This window comes from Melospiza melodia, chromosome 25 (genome assembly GCF_035770615.1).
Source record: "Melospiza melodia melodia isolate bMelMel2 chromosome 25, bMelMel2.pri, whole genome shotgun sequence".
In the NCBI taxonomy this organism is placed as follows: Eukaryota; Metazoa; Chordata; class Aves; order Passeriformes; family Passerellidae; genus Melospiza; species Melospiza melodia.
The window spans coordinates 10,434,317-10,453,737 of NC_086218.1; the positions used below are offsets into that span (position 1 = coordinate 10,434,317).

General features: G+C 63.5%; 1 protein-coding gene across 1 annotated transcript; it reads left to right on the forward strand.

Moving 5' to 3' along the window:
* Window positions 1-1,500: 1,500 nt before the first annotated feature.
* CELF3 (CUGBP Elav-like family member 3) lies at window positions 1,501-19,019 on the forward strand. The gene is given in 15 exon segments (XM_063176537.1): window positions 1,501-1,787; window positions 4,779-4,861; window positions 7,236-7,284; window positions 8,681-8,809; window positions 9,825-9,904; window positions 10,780-10,806; window positions 10,808-10,924; window positions 12,241-12,360; window positions 12,362-12,380; window positions 12,920-13,069; window positions 13,140-13,205; window positions 13,851-13,949; window positions 15,546-15,689; window positions 16,694-16,826; window positions 17,745-19,019. Coding segments are annotated over 14 exon segments (1,356 nt in total). The 5' UTR covers window positions 1,501-1,642; the 3' UTR covers window positions 16,822-16,826; window positions 17,745-19,019.
* Window positions 19,020-19,421: the final 402 nt, after the last annotated feature.

The window sequence follows — 19,421 nt, forward strand, 5'->3', positions numbered from 1 at the left end:
GACACCGAAGGGTGACACCGGTCTGGGGACACTGGTTGGGACACTGAGGGGGTGACACTGAGGGGGTGACATTGGTCTGGGGACACAGAGGGGTGACACTGAAGGGGTGACACCGGTCTGGGGACACCAGGACACTGAGGGGGTGACACCGGTCTGGGGACACCAGGACACGGAGGGGGTGCCATTGTTGGGGTGACACCGGCCTGGGGACACCGCGGGGGCGACACTGAGGGTGACACTGGCACACGGAGAGGTGGCACTGGACCGGGGACACCGGGACACGGAGGGGGTGACACCACTGTGGGGACACTGAGGGGTGACACTGAGGGGTGACACCGGCCTGAGGACACCGAGTGGTGACACCGAAGGGTGACACCGGTCTGGGGACACCAGGACACGGAGGGGGTGACACCAGGGGAGGGTGACACCACTGTGGGGACACTGAGGGGTGACACTGAGGGGTGACACCGCTCTGGGGACACCGAGTGGTGACACCGGAGGGTGACGGCGGCGCGCGGCCGTGGGCGGTGACACGGGAGGGGAGGGGGCGGGGCCGCCTTCAGCACCGAGGACAGCACCGGGAGCGACAGTGACACACGGGGGGGGGGGGAGGGGACGCGCGTGGGCGGACACCGGGCCCTCCCCCCCGTACCCCCCCCCCCCCCCCGCTCTGCGCATGCGCGCGGGAGCGGCCCCCGGCCCCGCCCCCTCCCCAAAACATCCCCGACCCCCCCCCGCCAAAACCGCCCCCGGGCCCGGGCGGGGGCCGGTACCGGAGCCCGGCGCCCCCTCCCGGTTCCCGCTGCCGGTGCCCGGTCCCGGTGTTGTCCCCGGTTCCGAGCGCCCGCTCCCCGTTCGCAGTCCCGGTGTTGCCGCATCCCGCAGCCGCTCCCGGTGCCCGTTATCCGCTGCTCGGTTGCCGGTGCCGGTAGCCGCTTCCCAGAGCCCCATTCCCGGTGACTCCAGGTCCCGCTGTTGTCGCCGGTGCCGGTGCCCGGCAGGCAGAGCCCCGTGGCCCCGGTGCCGGTGCCCGGTATCCGCTCCCGGTGCCCGTAGCCGGTTCCCAGTTCTCGTTCCCGGTCCCGCTCCCCAGGCCCCGGTGTCGCCGCCGGTGCCGGTCCCCGGTGCCGCTCTGACATCAGCACCGGGCGGGGCGGGGCGGCTCCGACCGGGCAAGAAAAGCATCTCCCGGTGCCGGTACCCGGTACCCGGTGCCGCTGCCCCAGCGGGCGGCGGGGGGGCGGGCTCGGCCACCACCGGGGGCTCTCGGGCAGCGGCGGCCGCCATGAACCGAAGCGGGCGTTGAGCTCCCCCCGCCCCCCGCCCGGTACCGGGACCCTCCCCGAGGCCACCGGGGCGGTACCGGCGGGGCGGGCGCTCGCAGCATCCGCCGGGATTTTGGGGAGCAGCACCCGGGAAACGGCCGGGACGCACCGGGAGCGCCGGGAGCGCCGCCCCCCGGGCAGAGCTGCCCCCGCCCCGCCGCGCCCCGTCCCCCGGAGCCGAGCCGAGCCCCGGGGCCGCCTCGTCCTTTGTGTGCGCCGGGGCACCGGGCACCGCCGGGAGCACCGGGAGCCGAGGCCGGGCGGTGATAGCGGGGAGCGGGAGCGGCCCCGGGGCCCGGGGAGCCCCCGGCGGCCCCATGAAGGAACCGGACGCCATCAAACTCTTCGTGGGGCAGATCCCGCGGCACCTGGAGGAGAAGGACCTGAAACCGATTTTTGAGCAATTCGGCAAAATCTACGAGCTCACCGTCATCAAGGACAAGTACACCGGCATGCACAAAGGTACCGGAACCGGCAACCGGCAACCGGCGACGGGCAAAGGGAACGGGCGGCGGGAATGGGGCAGGGGCAGCCCGGGCAGCGGGGGTGGGTGCGGGGCGCGGGCACGGGGGTGTGGGGAGAGCCCCGGGATTCGGCCACCGGTACCGGGAATGGGCCCCGGTAACGGGATTAGCTCCGGGATGTGGCCCCCGGTACCGGGAACAGCTCCAAATACCGGGATCAGCCCCAGGATGTGGGCTCCCCGTACTGAGAGCAGCCCCCGGTACCGGGATTAGCCCCGGGATTTGGCCCCCGGTACTGGAATGACTCCTGGTACCGGGATTAGCCCCGGGATGTGGCCCCCGGTACCGGGAATGGCCTCGTGATGCGGCTCCCAGCACCAGGAACAGCTCCCGGCACCGGGAACACCCCCAGGATTTGTTCCCCAGTACCAGGAACAGCCCCCGGTACCGGGAATAGCTCCCAGGATGAGAAATAGCCCCGGGATTCAGCCCCCGGTACCGGGAATAGCCCCAGAAACCGGGATCAGCCCCGGGAGATGGCCCCGGTACCGGGAGCGGCCTTGTGATACGGCTCCCGGTACTGGGCAGCACCGGGAATAGCCCCGGGATCCAGCCCCGGTACCGGGAGCGGCCCCGTGCACGGCCTCCAGCACCAAGAACAGCTCCCGGTACTGGGAACAGCTCCCAGCACCGGGGATGGCCCTGTGACACAGTCCCGGTACCGGGAACAGCCCCGGGATGGAGTCCCCGGGACTGGGAATGGCCACCGGTACCGGGAGTGGCCCCAGGATACGGCCCTGGTACCGGGAACAGCCACTGGCACCGGGATTAGCACCGTGATACGGCCTGGGGTACCGGGAACAGCCCCGGGTACAACCGAGGGCACCGGGAACAGCCCCGGTACCGGGAACAGCCCCACAAACAGCCCCAGATACAACCGAGGGCCTCGGTACCGAGAACAGCTCCCGGTAACCGGAACAGCCCCGGCCTTGGAAACCACTCCAGATCCAACCTCCGGTACCGGGAACAGCCCCACGAACGGTACCGGTACAACCACAGGAACTGGGAACAGCCCCCAAAACAGCCCCTGGTACTGGGAACAGTCCCGGGTACAACCGAGGGCACCGGGAACAGCCCCCGGTACCGGGAACAGCCTCACAAACGGTACCGGTACAACCGAGAGCACCAAGAACAGCCGCAGGCCTTGAGCAACACCCACAGCTCAGCCTACAGCCGCAGGCCCTGGGTACAACCCTGGGCACTGGGAACAGCCCTGGGTACAGCCGAGGGCACCGGGAACAGCCCTGGGTACAGCCCTGGGCACTGGGAACAGCCCTGGGTACAGCCGAGGGCACCAGGAACAGCCCTGGGTACAGCCCTGGGCACTGGGAACAGCCCTGGGTACAGCCGAGGGCACCAGGAACAGCCCTGGGTACAGCCGAGGGCACTGGGAACAGCCCTGGGTACAGCCCTGGGCACTGGGAACAGCCCTGGGTACAGCCCTGGGCACTGGGAACAGCCCTGGGTACAGCCGAGGGCACTGGGAGCAGCCACAGCCCCCAGCCCAGCCGGGGTGCCCCGTGTCAGGGTGTTGTACCCCGTGTCAGGGTGTTGTACCCCGTGGTGTGCTGGGGCTGTGGGGTGTTGGTGTTGGCTGTGGGCTGTTGTGTCCGGCTGTTGTGGGGCTGGGTGAGTGCAGGCTGTTGTTGGGCTGGTTTTTGTGCTTTTGGGGCTGCTTCTTGGGCTGTTGTTGGGGTGTTGCTGTTGTTACTGGGGTGTTGTTGGGCTGGTTTTTTGCCGGGCTGCTGTTGCTGGGCTGTTGTTGTTGGGCACTGTTTGGGTGTTGTTGTTGGGCTGTTGCTGTTGGGCTGTGGCTGGGGTGTTGTTGGGGTGCTCTTGGGCTGTTTTTTTGCCGGGCTGTTGTTGCTGGGGTGTTGTTGTTAGGTGCTGTTGGGGTGTTGTTGTTTGGGTGTTGCTGGGGAGCTGTGCCCGCCTGCTGTTGGGGTGTTGTTGTTGGGGTGTTGTTGTTGGGCTGTTGTTGTTGGGCTGTTGTTGGGGTGTTGTTGTTGGGCTGTTGTTGTTGGGCTGTTGTTGTTAGATGCTGGTTTTGGGCTGTTGTTGGGCTGTTGTTGTTGGGCTGTTGTGCCAGCTGTGTGCAGCAGTTCCAGGCCCTGCCGGGTGTTGTTTCGGGTGTTGGGTGTCCCATGGGTGCCCCTCCAGGTGACACCCAGCCCTGGGGGTGTCCGGCTGTTGTGTTGAGTGTTGTTTTGGGGTGCCAGGCAGGTGTTGTGTATCACGTGGTCACCTCATGGGGTCCCTGTGAGGGTGACACCAGCTCCGGGTGTCCCTGGGGGTCTCTGGGTGTTGTTTTGGGGTGTCCAGGTGTAATTTGGGGGTTTCTGGGTGTTGTTTGGAGGTTTCCAGGTGTCATTTTGGGGTGCCCAGGTGTTGTTTTGGGGTGTTATGCCTGATTTTGGGGTGTCACACGGTCACTGTGTGTCCCTGGGGGTGTCACAGCCGGGGGTGACAGTGACAGGGCCCCGGGGCTGTCCCCAACACCCGGAGGGGGTCCCTGAGCCCCCCAAACACCCGGCACCGAAACTGGGGGGGTCTCCGGGGGTCCTGGGGGGCCTCGGGGTCCCTGTGGGATCTTGGGGGTGTCACTGTCTCAAAATGTGGGGTCTGGGGGCTTTTGGGGGGGATCTGGGAGCTTTGGGGGGGGTTCTGGGGTCTCTAGGGGTTATTTGGGGTCTGTGGGGGTTATTTGGGGTGTCTGGGGAGATTTGGGGTCTCTGGGGGGATTTCTGGGAGGATTTGGGGTCTGTGGGGGTTATTTTGGGGTCTATGGCACTGTGGGTGTTCTGGGGGGGGGTCCCACCAATTTTGGGGCTCTCTGGTCACTCCAGACCCCTCCATCTGGGGGTGAGGACACCTCGGGGGTCCCCCTGACGCCCCCCGACCCCTTTTTTTGTCCCCCGTTTCCCCCCAGGATGCGCCTTCCTGACCTACTGCGCCCGCGAGTCGGCCCTGAAGGCCCAGAGCGCCCTGCACGAGCAGAAAACCCTGCCGGGGGTGAGTGGGGGGCGTGGGGACCCCCCCCGAGGCACCCCCAAATCCCCCCTGTGAGCCCCCAGCCCGGGACACCCCAAAATCCCCCGTAAACCCGCTGAAAATAACAGTGAAACCCCAAAAATCACCCTGAAACCCCAAAAATCACACTGAAACCACCCAAAAATCACCCAGAAACCAACCAGAAAATCACCCTTAAATGCCCCCAAATCACCCCTAAATATTACCCTGAAACCCCCCAAAAATCACACTGAAACTACCCAAAAATCAATTATAAGCCCCTCAAAAAAATCACCCTTAAATCCCCCAAAATCACCCCTAAAAGTTACCCTGAAACCCCCCCCAAAATCACCCTCAAATCCCCCAAAAAATCACCTATAAGCCCCCCCAAAATCCCTGTAAATACCCCAAAATCTCTGTAAATACCCCAAAATCACCCCTAAAAATTGCCCTGAAACCCCTTAAATAGCAGCCCTAAATCTCCCCAAAAATCACCACGAAACCCCTTAAATATCATTCTTAAATCCCCAAAAATCACCCCTCAAAATTACCCCGAAACCCCCCAAAAATCACCCTGAAACCCCCCAAAAATCAGCCCTAAATCCCTCCAAAAGTCACCATAAAACCCCGTAAAAATTCCCCCTGTATCCCCCCAAAAATCGCCCTGAAACCCCTTAAAAATCACCAATAATTCCCCAATTTCACCCCTAAAAATTACCCTGAAACCCCCCCAAAATTACCCTGAACCCCCCCCAAAATCGCCCTAAAACCGCTTCAAAATCACCCCAAAATCCACCCAAAAATCACCACAAACCCCCTTAAAAATCCCCCAAATCCCCCCAAAATCCCCTCCCACCCTCCATTTCAGGACCACCCCGTCCCCCACTACGGGAGGGATTTTGGGGGGCCAGGGGCTCCCCCGAACACGCGTGGGGTGTTTAATTAGCGCCGCTAATGAGGGCCCGGCGCTAATGAAGCGCGGCCGGGCGGGCACGGAGACAACAAAGCCCCGAATTTGGGGAGGGGGGGGTCCTGAAATCCCGGTGCCCCCCACCCCCAATTAATTTAATTTTGGGGGGGTGCTCCCACCTCTCATCCCTCTCCCAAACTGATTTTGGGGGGGTTTGAGGTTTCCTGAGCGGGATAAAAGGCGGTGTGGAGGGGAAAGGAGGGAATTTGGGGGTCCCTAAAGTGGGGAGGGGTCTCAGGTCTCGCCCCCCCCGCGCGTGTCCCGCCAGGCCCGGGGCGGATTTGGCTTGGCCGGGATAATCCCGGGATTTGGGGCCGTAAATCCGGGGGGGGATTTGGGGTGGGGGGGGGGTTGGTTTGGATGGGGGTTTTATTTTTGGGGGGGGGGATTAAGGCCGGCCCCGCCCCAGCAGCTGCGCTGGGAATTTGGGGAGGGGGCGTCCCCCTCAGCGCTGCGCTGAGCACGGGGGGGTCCCGGTGTGGTTTGGGGGGGGTTTGGGGTCTTTGTTTGCCCCCCCCCCCCCACTCTGGGTTGATCCAATGCGTGGGGAGGGGTGGGGGGGGGGGGGGATTAGGGGGGGGATTAACGCCCCCCGCCCCCACCCGGGGGGGGGCATTTCCAGCGCCATCTGGGGCTCATTGAGGGGGGGTCGTTCGGGGGGGGGGGGGGGGGCACCTTCGCTTTCGGCGGCGAAAGGAACGCGCGGGGTCAGCCGGGGATGGACCCGCCCCCTCCCCACCCCCCCCCCTCTCCGCAAAAAGCCCGAATTCCCCCCAAATCCCCCCAAAAACGGGGCGCGGCCGCCCCTCCCCCACACCCTGAAGGGTTTTTTTGGGGGGGGGGGCGGGGTCACACCAGGCCTGGGGGGGGTGTGTGGGGGGGGATCTCCTCCTCTTTCCCCCTCCCCAAATCTCCATCCCCGCCCCCCCCCCATCCCCATCCCCATCCCCGTCATTGTTTATCGCGAGCGCTGATGACGTCAGCGGCGTTGCCAGGCAACGGCGATGGGTAAATTGGGGATGAGTGGGCGGTTGCCATGGAGCGGAGCCGGCCGTTGCCATGGCAACCGCGCATCTGCGCCCTCCCCCTCCCCTCCCCCCCCCCGCCCCGTTCCTCTGGGGGGTTCCGGGGTGGGGGGGGGGGGAGGGGCGGGGTTGGGTCCATTCTCCCCCCCCCAATTAACGCAGGGAGGGGGAGGGGCGCTCATTAACGCGGCCCCCCCCTCCCCCCCCCCCCCGGGCAGCGGCTCCCGTTGCCAGGTAACGGGATGCAGGCCCGGCGTTGCTATGGCGACCCGAGCATCTTTGGGGGGGTTCGGGACGCTCGGAGGGGGTGGGGGAGGTGCTGGGGGGGTCTCGGTGGTCTCTGTGTGTCCCCAACCCCCCCCCCGTTCCCCCCCCCCCCCAGATGAACCGGCCCATCCAGGTGAAGCCGGCGGACAGTGAGAGCCGAGGAGGTACCGCCCCCAAAAAACCCCAAAATCACCCCCAAATCACCCTCAAATCACCCCTAAAATCCCACAAAATCACCCCAAATTCCCCACCCAAATCACCCCCAAATCACCCCCAAAATCCCACAAAATCACCCCAAATTCCCCACCCAAATCCCCCCCAAAATCCCACAAAATCACCCCAAATTCCCCACCCAAATCACCCCCAAACTCACCCCTAAAATCCCACAAAATCACCCCAAATTCCCCACCCAAATCACCCCCAAACTCACCCCTAAAATCCCACAAAATCACCCCAAATTCCCCACCCAAATCACCCCCAAAATCCCACAAAATCACCCCAAATTCCCCACCCAAATCCCCCAGAATCTTCCCCCAAATCACCCCCACACCACCCTGTCCCCAAACCCCGGTGTCCCCAAATTACCCCAAGGCCACCCCCCAATGTGAGACCCCCAGGGCCGCCCCACGTCTGTCCCTGTCCCCCCTGGGCTGTCCCTCCATGTCCCCGTTGCCAGGAGCTGTCACCCCGTTCCCATTCCCGATGTCCCCATCCCGTCCCCGTGTCCCTATCCGATGTCCCCACCCCATCCTGCCTGCAGTGTCACACCCCTCTGCGTGGCACTGTCCCCGTGCCCGTGTCCCGGTGCCATCCATGGTGTGCCCCTGCCAGTGTCCCAGTGCCACCTATGGTGTCCCTGTGCCTTTGTCCCCGTGCCCATGTCCCCATGATGGTGTCCCCCTGCTCATGTCCCAGTGCCACCTGCAGTGTCCTGATGCCACTTGTGGTGTCCCTGTGGCTGTGCCCTCGTGCCTGTGTCCTCATGAGGGTGTCCCTGTGCCCATGTCCCAGTGCCCATGTCCCCATGGCCATGTCCCAGTGCCACCTGTGGTGTCCTGATGCCCCTGTCCCTGTGCCCATGTCCTGATGCCACCCGCGGTGTCCCCATGCCCATGTCCCCATGCCCATGTCCCTGTCCCCCTGACCGTGTCCCAGTGCTACCCGTGGTGTCCCTGTGCCCTTGTCCCCATGCCCATGTCCCAGTGCCACTGGCAGTGTCCCAGTGCCACCCACGGTGTCCCCATGTCCCTGTGCCCCTGTCCCAGTGCCACCCGCGGTGTCCCCGTGCCCGTGTCCCGATGTCACCGTGGCTGTCCCCGTGCCCCTGTCCCCATGCCCATGTCCCAGTGCCACCCGCGGTGTCCCCATGCCCCTGTCCCCGTGCCCATGTCCCGATGCCACCGTGGCTGTCCCCGTGCCCCTGTCCCCGTGCCCGTGTCCCGATGCCACCGTGGCTGTCCCCGTGCCCCTGTCCCCGTGCCATGTCCCAGTGCCACCCGCGGTGTCCCCGTGCCCCTGTCCCCGTGCCCGTGTCCCGATGCCCCCGTGGCTGCCCCGCAGAGGACCGCAAGCTCTTTGTGGGGATGCTGAGCAAGCAGCAGGCGGACGAGGACGTGCGCAAGATGTTCGAGCCCTTCGGCACCATCGACGAGTGCACGGTGCTGCGCGGGCCCGACGGCACCAGCAAAGGTGGGGACACGGGGGGACACGGGGGGACACGGGGGGACACGGGTGGGACATGGAGGGGACACGGGGGGGACACGGCGGGGACACGGGGGGGACACGGCGGGGACACCCCGGGGTGGGCGAGGTCACTTGGGGGTCCTGGGGTGTCCCACGGGGGTCACCAGGGCACTGGGACACGGCATGGGGACATGGGCACAGGGACAGGAGCACAGGGACACCGCAGGTGGCACTGGGACATGGCATGGGGACATGGCCATGGGGACATGGGCACAGGGACAAGAGCACAGGGACACTGCAGATGGCACTGGGACATGGCATGGGGACATGGGCACTGGGACATGGGCATGGGGACATGGGCACAGGGACACTGCAGGTGGCACTGGGACATGGCATGGGGACATGGGCACAGGGACAAGAGCACAGGGACACTGCAGGTGGCACTGGGACATGGCATGGGGACATGGGCACTGGGACATGGGCATGGGGACATGGGCATGGGGACGTGGGCACAGGGACACCGCAGGTGGCACTGGGACACGGCATGGGGACATGGGCACGGGGACAAGAGCACAGGGACATGGGCACAGGGACACTGTCATGTGCACAAGGGGCACGGGGGACACCGCAGGTGACATCAGGACACCGCAGGTGGCACTGGGACACCGCAGGTGGCACTAGGACATGGGCACAGGGGACACTGTCATCGGGACACTGTCGTGGGCAATGGGGACACTGTGGGTGGCACCAGGACATGGGCAAGGGGACACCATCATGGGGACATGGGCATGGGGACAAAGGCACAGGGACACCGTGGGTGGCACTGGGACACTGCCCTGGCACTGGGACAGGGGCATGGGGACACTGCAGGTGGCAGCAGGGCACAGGGAGATCTGTGGGGGCAGGGATGGGGTTCAGGGGGGGGGGTGGGACCCCCAGAGCTCCCTGGGGCTGCCATAGGGCCGATGTCCCCGATGTCCCCGATGTCCCCGATGTCCCCGATGTCCCCCGATGTCCCCAGGCTGCGCCTTCGTCAAGTTCCAGAGCCACGCGGAGGCCCAGGCCGCCATCGCCGCCCTGCACGGGAGCCGCACGCTGCCGGTGAGGGACCGTCCTTGGCGCTGTCACCTGCGGTGTCACCTTTGTCACCGTCCCCTTCATTGTCCCATCACTGTCCTCATCATCATCCCCTGTCACCTTCAGCATCCTCTTCATCGTCCCCTTTGTCCATCCCCTTCATCGTCCTCATCATTGTTCCCTTCATTGTCCTCATCATTGTCCCCTTTATGGTCACCTTCGTCATCCTCTTCATTGTCTTCGTCATTGTCTCCTTCATCATCGTCATTATTGTCCCCTTGTCCTCATCATCATCCCTTCATGGTCCCGTTCATCATCCTCATAATTGTTGTCCCTCCCCATTGTCACCTTCATCACCCGCATCATCCTCATCATCATGTCCTTCATCATCCTCATCGTGTCCTTTGTCACCCCTTCATCATTCTCCTCATCATCCTCACCACTGTCCTCATCATCATCCCATCACCATCCTCATCACTGTCCCCATCATCCTCCCCTTCATCTCCATCATCCTCTTCATCTTCTCTGCCATCATCCCACCATCATCCTCACCACTGTCCCCATCATCATCCCATCATCATCCTCACCACTGTCCCCATCATCATCCCATCATCATCCTCACCAGTGTCCCCATCGTCAACCCCATCCTCATCCTCTTCATCACCTCCACCATGATCCTCACCCCACTACAACCCAACCATCACGCCCATCACCGCTCCACCACTGCCCCACTCTGTGTGACCCCGATTGGCCCCAACTGACCTTGATTGACCACGAAGTGACCACAACTGACCACGAGTGACCACAACTGACCACGAGTGGCCACAACTGACCACGAGTGACCACAACTGACCACGAGTGACCACAACTGACCACGAGTGGCCGCCGTGTCCCCGCAGGGCGCCTCGTCCAGCCTGGTGGTGAAGTTTTGCGGACACGGAGAAGGAGCGGGGGCTGCGGCGCATGCAGCAGGTGGCCAGCCAGCTGGGCATGTTCAGCCCCATCGCCCTCCAGTTCGGCGCCTACAGCGCCTACACGCAGGCGGTACGGGGCACTGGGGACACTGGGGACACTGGGGGACACTGGGGACAATGGGGACATTGGGGACAATGGGGACACTGGGGACATTGGGGACAATGGGGACATGGGGACACTGGGGACACTGGGGACAATGGAGACACTGGGGACATTGGGGGACATTGGGACAATGGGGGACATTGGGGACATTGGGGTCACCAGCCAGCTGGGCATGTTCAGCCCCATCGCCCTCCAGTTCTGCGCCAACACGCAGGCGGTACGGGGACTGGGGACATTGGGGACACTGGGGACAATGGGGACTGGGGACACTGGGAGGGACTGGGAAGGACTGGGGACACTGGGAGGGACTGGGGACGTTGGGGGATTGAGGACGCTGGGGACACTGGGGGGATCAAGGGGAAGGGGATAGGACCCCTCAAAATCCAGCCTGACGTGGTTGGGGTGATGGGAGGGGATGGACACCGAGGTGACATCCATGGGGACACGCTGGTCCTGGATGGGACACTGGGGTGACATCCAAGGGGAGATGCTGGTCCTGGATGGGACACTGGGGTGACATCCGTTGGGGACACGCTGGTCCTGGATGGGACACTGGGGTGACATCTGTGGGGAGATGCTGGTCCCACGTCCCGGGGTGTTGGTGGCACCGGGGGTGACATCCATGGGGAGATGCTGGTCCTGGGGGTGACGTCCATGGGGACATGCTGGTCCTGGATGGGACACTGGGGTGACATCTATGGGGAGATGCTGGTCCTGGGGGTGACATCCATGGGGACATGCTGGTCCTGGATGGGACATTGGGGTGACATCTATGGGGAGATGCTGGTCCTGGGGGTGACATCCATGGGGACATGCTGGTCCTGGATGGGACACTGGGGTGACATCTATGGGGAGATGCTGGTCCTGGGGGTGACATCCATGGGGACATGCTGGTCCTGGATGGGACATTGGGGTGACATCCATGGGGAGATGCTGGTTCCATGTCCTGGGGTGTTGGTGGCACCAGGGTGGGCTCCCAGGGTGTTGGTGGCACCAGGGTGGGTTCCCAGCTGTTGGTGGCACCAGGGTGGGTTCCCGTGGTGTTGATGGCACCAGGGTGGGCTCCCAGCTGTTGGTGGCACCAGGGTGGGTTCCCGTGGTGTTGATGGCACCAGGGTGGGCTCCCAGCTGTTGGTGGCACCAGGGTGGGTTCCCGTGGTGTTGATGGCACCAGGGTGGGTTCCCGGGGTGTTGGTGGCACCAGGGTGGGTTCCCGGGGTGCTGGTGGCTCCCGGGGCGGCGGTGGCCGCGGTGGCCGCGCGGTGCCAGGCGTGTCCCCACAGCTGATGCAGCAGCAGGCGGCCCTGGTGGCCGCGCACTCGGCCTACCTCAGCCCCATGGCCACCATGGCCGTCCAGATGCAGCACATGGGCACGGTCAACCCCAACGGGCTCATCGCCACCCCCCCTGCCACCCTCCTCAGGTAACGGGGACAGGGGGACAGCAGGGATGGGGACAATGGGGAGGGACACCTGGGATGGCACATGGGATATGGGGGGACACCAGCGGTGGGACGGGGACACCATGGATGGGACATGAGATATGGGGGGACACCATGGATGGGACGGGGACACCAGGGATGGGGACACCATGGATGGAGCATGGGATATGGGGGGACACCATGGATGGAATGGGGAAACCATGGATGGGACATCAGGAGTAGAAACACCATGGGTGGGATATGGGATACAGGGGGACACCATGGATGGGACGGGGACACCACGGATGGAACATGAGTTATGGGGGGACACCATGGATGGGACGGGGACACTCAACCTCCACCGCATGGAGGGTTCCCCACCCTTCAGGGTCACAGTCCTGGTGTTCCCCGTGGTGTCCCGGCTCTGTCCCGGTTCTGTCCCGGCGCTGTCCCGGCGCTGTCCCGGCGCTGTCCCGGTGCTGTCCCCCGTGCTGTCCCGGTGCTGACCCGGTGCTGACCCGGCTCTGACCGTTTCTCCCCAGGAACCAGCACCCCCCCGGCCATGGCGGCCACCCCCGTCCCGGCCATCGCGGCCCCGCTGAGCGTCAATGGCTACAGCCCCGTGCCCGCGCAGCCCGCGGGACCCCCCGCCCCCGACGCCGTCTACGCCGGGGGGGTCCCCCCCTTCCCAGGTGCCCCCCGACCCCTCCCCAGCCCCCCGAGCCCCGCCGGGCCCCCCCCTAACCCCCCCTGTGCCCCCAGCCCAGAGCCCCGCGGCCCCCGGGGACCCCCTGCAGCAGGCGTACGCTGGCATGCAGCACTACACTGGTGCGTACTGGGGGCACTGGGGGGCACGGGGAGGCGGTGTGTGACACTGGGGGGCACTGGGAGGGGCCTGGGGGATTGTTGTGTGGCACTGGGAAGGACTGGGAAGGACTGGGAGAGGGGGTGTGTGGTACTGGGGTGCACTGGGAAGGCACTGGGAGGGCACTGGGAGGGGGTTCTGCGGTGCTGGGGAGCACTGGGAAGGACTGGGGGGTTGTTGTGTGGCACTGGGAGGCACTGGGGGGTAATGGGAGGGGGGTTTGTGGTACTGAGGGGGCACTGGGAGGGCACTGGGAAGGACTGGGGGGTTGTTGCATGGCATTGGGGGCACTGGGAGGAACTGGGAGGGCACTGGGAGGGCACTGGGAGGGCACTGGGGGAAAAGAGAAGGGCAATGGGGGAGCTCTTGATAGGACTGGTTGGAACTGGGAGGGACTGGGGGGAACTGGGAGGGCAGTGGGAGGGACTGGGGGTGTGTTGTAGGGTACTGGGGGGCACTGGGAGGGTGTTGAATGGCACTGGCGTGGCACTGGTGGCACTGGTGGCTTTGGGAGGGTGTTGTATGGCACTGGGGCGGGCACTGGGGTGGCACCGGTGGCACCAATGTCCCCGGTGACCCCGTGCCCCCCGTGCCCCCCGTGCCCCCAGCCGCATACCCGGCCGCCTACGGGCTGGTGAGCCCGGCCTTCGCCCCCCCGGGACCCCTGCTCGCCCCCCCGCCCCCCCCGCAGCAGCAGCAGCGTGAAGGTGAGACCCCCCCGGGACCCCCCAAAACTGCCCGGGCCCCTGAGACCCCCCCGGGACCCCCCAAAACTCCCCGGGCCCCTGAGACCCCCCGGGACCCCCCAAAACTCCCTGGGACACCTGACACCCCCCAGAACCCCCCGATATCCCTGAGACAACCCTTCCCAAAACTCCTCAAGACGCTCAAAATGTCCTGGGACACCCAAACCTACCCCAGGGCCCCAAAACTGAGACTTTGGACCCCAGAATCAGAGCTGTGAACCCAAAGCTGGAGGCAGGTTTGGGTTGAGAGCCCTGGTTTTGGGGTCCATGTCTGGTCTGGGTCGAGAGCCCTGGGTTTTGGGGTCTGTGCTGGTTTTGGGTTGAAAGCCCCTTTTTTGGGGTACTGTGTCCTTTTCGGGTTGGCAGCTCTAGTTTTGGGGTCCGTGTCAGTTTTGGGTTAAGACCCTCAGCTTTGGGGTCTGGTCGGTTTTGGGTTGGCAGGCCTGGTTTTGAGGTCTTGGGTTTGGGTTAAGAGCCCTGGTTTTGGGGTGCTGTGTCCATTTTGGGTTGGCAGCCCCAGTTTTGGGGTCAGTGTCAGTTTTGGGTTAAGACCCCCAGTTTTGGGGTCAGTGTCAGTTTTGGGTTAAGACCCCCAGTTTTGGGGTCCCATGTCTGGTTTGGTTTGGCAGCCCCAGTTTTGGGGTGCTGTGTCCATTTTGGGTTGAGAGCCCGGGTTTTTTGGGATCCCATGTTGGGTTTGGGTTGGCAGCCCCGGCTGTGGGATCCTGTGTCAGTTTTGGGTTGGCAGCCCCAGTTTTGGGGTCAGTGTCAGTTTTGGGTTAAGACCCCCAGTTTTGGGGTCCCGTGTCCGGTCTGGGTTGGCAGCCCCAGTTTTGGGGTCCCGTGTTGGGGTTGGGTTGGCAGCCCCAGTTTTGGGATCTGTGTCCATCTTGGGTTGAAAGCCCGGGTTTTTTGGGATCCTGTGTCAGTTTGGGTTGGCAGCCCCAGTTTAGGGGTCCCGTGTCTGGTTTGGGTTGAGAGCCTGGGTTTTGGGGTCCCATGTTTGGTTTGGTTTGGTTTGGCAGCCCTGTGTCTGGTTTGGGTTGAGAGCCCGGGTTTTGGGGTCCCGTGTCCGGTTTGGGTTTGGCAGCCCCGGCTGTGGGATCCTGTGTCAGTTTTGGGTTGGCAGCCGCAGTTTTGGGGTCAGTGTCAGTTTTGGGTTAAGACCCCCAGTTTTGGGGTCCCGTGTTGGGTTTGGGTTGGCAGCCCCGGTTGTGGGGTCAGTGTCAGTTTTGGTTTGGCAGCCCCAGTTTTGGGGTCCCGTGTCCGGGTTGGGTTGAGAGCCTGGGTTTTGGGGTCCCACGTTTGGTTTGGTTTGGCAGCCCCGGGTCTGGTTTGGGTTGAGAGCCTGGGTTTTGGGGTCCCGTGTCCGGGTTGGGTTGAGAGCCTGGGTTTTGGGGTCCCGTGTCCGGTTTGGGTTTGGCAGCCCCGGGTCTGGTTTGGGTTGAGAGCCCGGGTTTTGGGGTCCCGTGTCCGGTTTGGGTTTGGCAGCCCCGGTTGTGGGGTCCGGTCGGTTTTGGGGACGCAGTCCCAGGTGTGACCCCGCTCCCTCCGCAGGCCCCGAGGGCTGTAACATCTTCATCTACCACCTGCCCCAGGAGTTCGCCGACACCGAGATCCTGCAGATGTTCCTCCCCTTCGGCAACGTCATCTCTGCCAAGGTCTTCGTGGACAGGGCCACCAACCAGAGCAAGTGCTTCGGTAGGGACACGGGACAATGGGGACATTGGGGACATTGGGGACAATGGGGACATTGGGCATATTGGGGACACTGGGGACATCGGGGACACTGGGGACATCGGGGACAATGGGGACATTGGGCATATTGGGGACACTGGGGACAATGGGGACATTGGGGATAATGGGGACATCAGGGACAACGGGGACATTGGGGACAGTGAGGACAATGGGGACATTGGGGACAATGGGGACATCAGGGACATTGGGGACAATGAGGATATCAGGGACATCAGGGACAAGGGAGATATTGGTGATAATGGGGAAATTGGGGCAATGGGGACAGTGGGGACATCGGGGACATCAGGGACATCAGGGACAATAGGAACATTGGGGACAATGGTGATAATGGGGACAATGGGGACATTTGGGACAATGGGGATATTGGGGGAATTGAGGACAATGGGGACAATGGGGACATTTGGGACAATGGGGACATTGGGGACGTCGGGGACATCAGGGACATTGGGCATATTGGGGACACTGGGGACATTGGGGATAATGGGGACATCAGGGACAAGGGGGACATTGGGGGCAATGGGGAAATTGGGGGCATTGGGGATAATGGGGACAATGGGGACATTGGGGATAATGGGAACATCAGGGACAAGGGGGACACTGGGGACAATGAGGACAATGGGGACATTTGGGACAATGGGGACATTGGGGGAATTTGGGACAATGGAGACATTGGGGGAATTTAGGACAATGGGGACATCGGGGACATTGGGCGTATTGGGGACAATGGGGACATTTGGGACAATGGGGACATTGGGGGAATTGGGGACAATGGGGACATGGCAGCATTGGGATATGGGACAGGCAGTGTGGGATGTGGGGCACTGGGGACATTGGGGACGTTGGGATATAGAGACACGGGGACAGTGTCCCCAAATCCTCCACGTCCTCCATGTCCCCGTATCCCCGTGATGTCCCCGTGTCCCCACACCCCCCCGATGTCCCCGCAGGCTTCGTGAGCTTTGACAACCCCGCGAGCGCCCAGGCCGCCATCCAGGCCATGAACGGCTTCCAGATCGGGATGAAGCGGCTCAAGGTGCAGCTCAAGAGGCCCAAAGACGCCAACCGGCCCTACTGAGCCCGGTGAGACCCCCGGGACCCCCTGGGACACCCTCAGGACCACCTGGGACCATGTGGGACATCCCCAGGACCCCCTGGGACACCCCTGGGACACCCTGGGACCATCTGAGACCCCCTGGGACCCCCTGGGACACTCTCAGAACCACCTGGGACATCTCCAGGACACACCTGGGATTATCTGGGACCCCCTAGGACCCCCTGAGATGCCCTGGGACAAACCCAGGACCCCCTGGGACACCCTGGGACCACTCTGAGACCCCCTGGGACACCTCCAGAACACCCCTGGGGGACCCTCAGGACCACTCGGGACACCCAGGACACCCCTGGGACACCCCTGGGACCATTGGGGACACCCTGGGACACCCTCAGGAACCTCTGGGACATCTCCAGGACACACCTGGGATTATCTGGGGCCCCCTAGGACCCCCTGAGATGTCCTGGGACAAACCCAGGACCCCCTGGGACACCCTCAGGACCATCTGAGACCCCCTGGGACCCCCTGGGACACCTCCAGGACACCCCTGGGGGACCCTCAGGACCACCCGGGACACCCAGGACACCCCTGGGACCATCTGGGACACTCCTGGGACCCCCTGAGATGCCCTGGGACACCCCTGGGACCATTGGGGACACCTTGGGAGCCCCTGGGACACCCCCACCCCTCCTGGGACATGCCCATGACACCGCTGGGACACCCCTGGAACCTCTCCAGGGCTGGAAGAACCCCAGGGATCCCCTTGAGACCCCCCCAGGACCCCCCCCCAGAACTTCCCCCCACCACCTCCAGGCTGGGAACCCCCCAAAACCCCCTGGGCTGGAACGTCCCCTGTTGGGATCTGGGGGGTCTCAGGGTTCTGGGGGCACAGGAAATGCCCCCCAAGCTCTGTTTAACCCCTCCATCCCCGAATTTTCCCTCCCCAGGTCCGGAGGCTCCGGAGCAGCACCTTTGGGTGCCCCCCCATTGCAGAGCAGCCCCCCCAAACCCAGCGGTGCCCCAGAGGGGGGGGGGGGGGGGGCTCGGTCCTGCTGGGGGGGACCCCAGACCCCCCCACGCTCAGGAAGGATGGACCCCCCCTCCAGGCCCCACCCGACCCCCCCAGTCCATCCCAGTCCATCCCAGTCCATCCCAGTCCAGCCCAGTGCAGGGTGCCAGTGCCCCCCCCACAGCAGCCACACCCACTCCGTTTTTGGGGGGGTCGTGCCCACCCTGGGGGACCCCAAAAGGACCCCCCCTCATTTCCCCCCCCCAGGACCCTTCTTGGGGCTTTTCTCACCAAACAGGACCAAAAGCAGCTCCAAACTGGGATGGGGGGGGGTCTCTGGGGGGGGGTTCATGGGGGTTTTTGGGGGTCCCAAAGGGGGGGACACGGCCCCGGGGGCGCAGCGGGACCCCAACACTGCCACTGCCACCCGCTCCGCCCACAGCCTGCCTCAGTTTCCCCTCGGGATGGGCCAGCACTGGGATGGGACTGGGATAAACTGGGACTGGGAGGGGCTGATAATGGGATAGACTGGGAGTGGCATAGATTGGTACTGGGATGGACTGGAATTGGGATAGAGTAGGAATGGGATAAACTGGTACTGGGATGCTCCATCACTGGGATAAACTGGTACTGGGATGGACTGGGACTGGGATGGACTGGGACTGGGATGGATCAGCACTGGGCTGTTCCACACTGGGATTTCCATACTGGGATGTTCCATACTGGGATGTTCCCACACTGGGATGTTCCACACTGGGATGTTCCATACTGGGATGTTCCATACTGGGATGTTCCATACTGGGATGTTCCATACTGGGATGGATGTTCCATACTGGGATATTCCATACTGGGATGTTCCACACTGGGATGTTCCATACTGGGACGTTCCACACTGGGATGTTCCACACTGGGATGTTCCACACTGGGATGTTCCCATACTGGGATGTTCCATACTGGGATGTTCCATACTGGGATGTTCCATACTGGGATGTTCCACACTGGGATATTCCATACTGGGATGTTCCATACTGGGATGTTCCACACTGGGATGCACCAGCCCCGCTCTGGTCCAGCACTGGGATGTTCCCACACTGGGATGTTCTGACACTGGGACGCTCTGGGACCAGGACGCTCCGATACCAGAACATTCCACCACGGGGATGCTCTGAGACCGGGGTGATCCCACAGCAGAAGATCCCAGAGCAGGGAGATCCCACAGTGGGATGATCCCAGAGCAAGATGATCCCACAGCAGAGGATCCCACAGTGGGATGATCCCAGAGCAGAGGATCCCAAAAGAGGAGATCCCACAGCAGAGGATCCTACAGCAGATCCCACAGTGAGACATCTCCCAGTGGGATGATCCCACAGCAGGACAATTCCACACAGGAGATCCCACACAGGAGATCCCACACAGATCCCACAGCAGAGGATCCCACACCAGGACGCTCCAGCCCTGGGATGGTCCCACACCAGGATGCTCCAATCCAGAATGTTCCACCCTGGGGATGCTCCATTACTGGGACGCCCAGAGGGATCCAGGACCAGAATTTTCCAACACCAGAACGTTCCATCAGATGCTCCAACGTTGGAATGATCCCATCCCAGGATGGCCC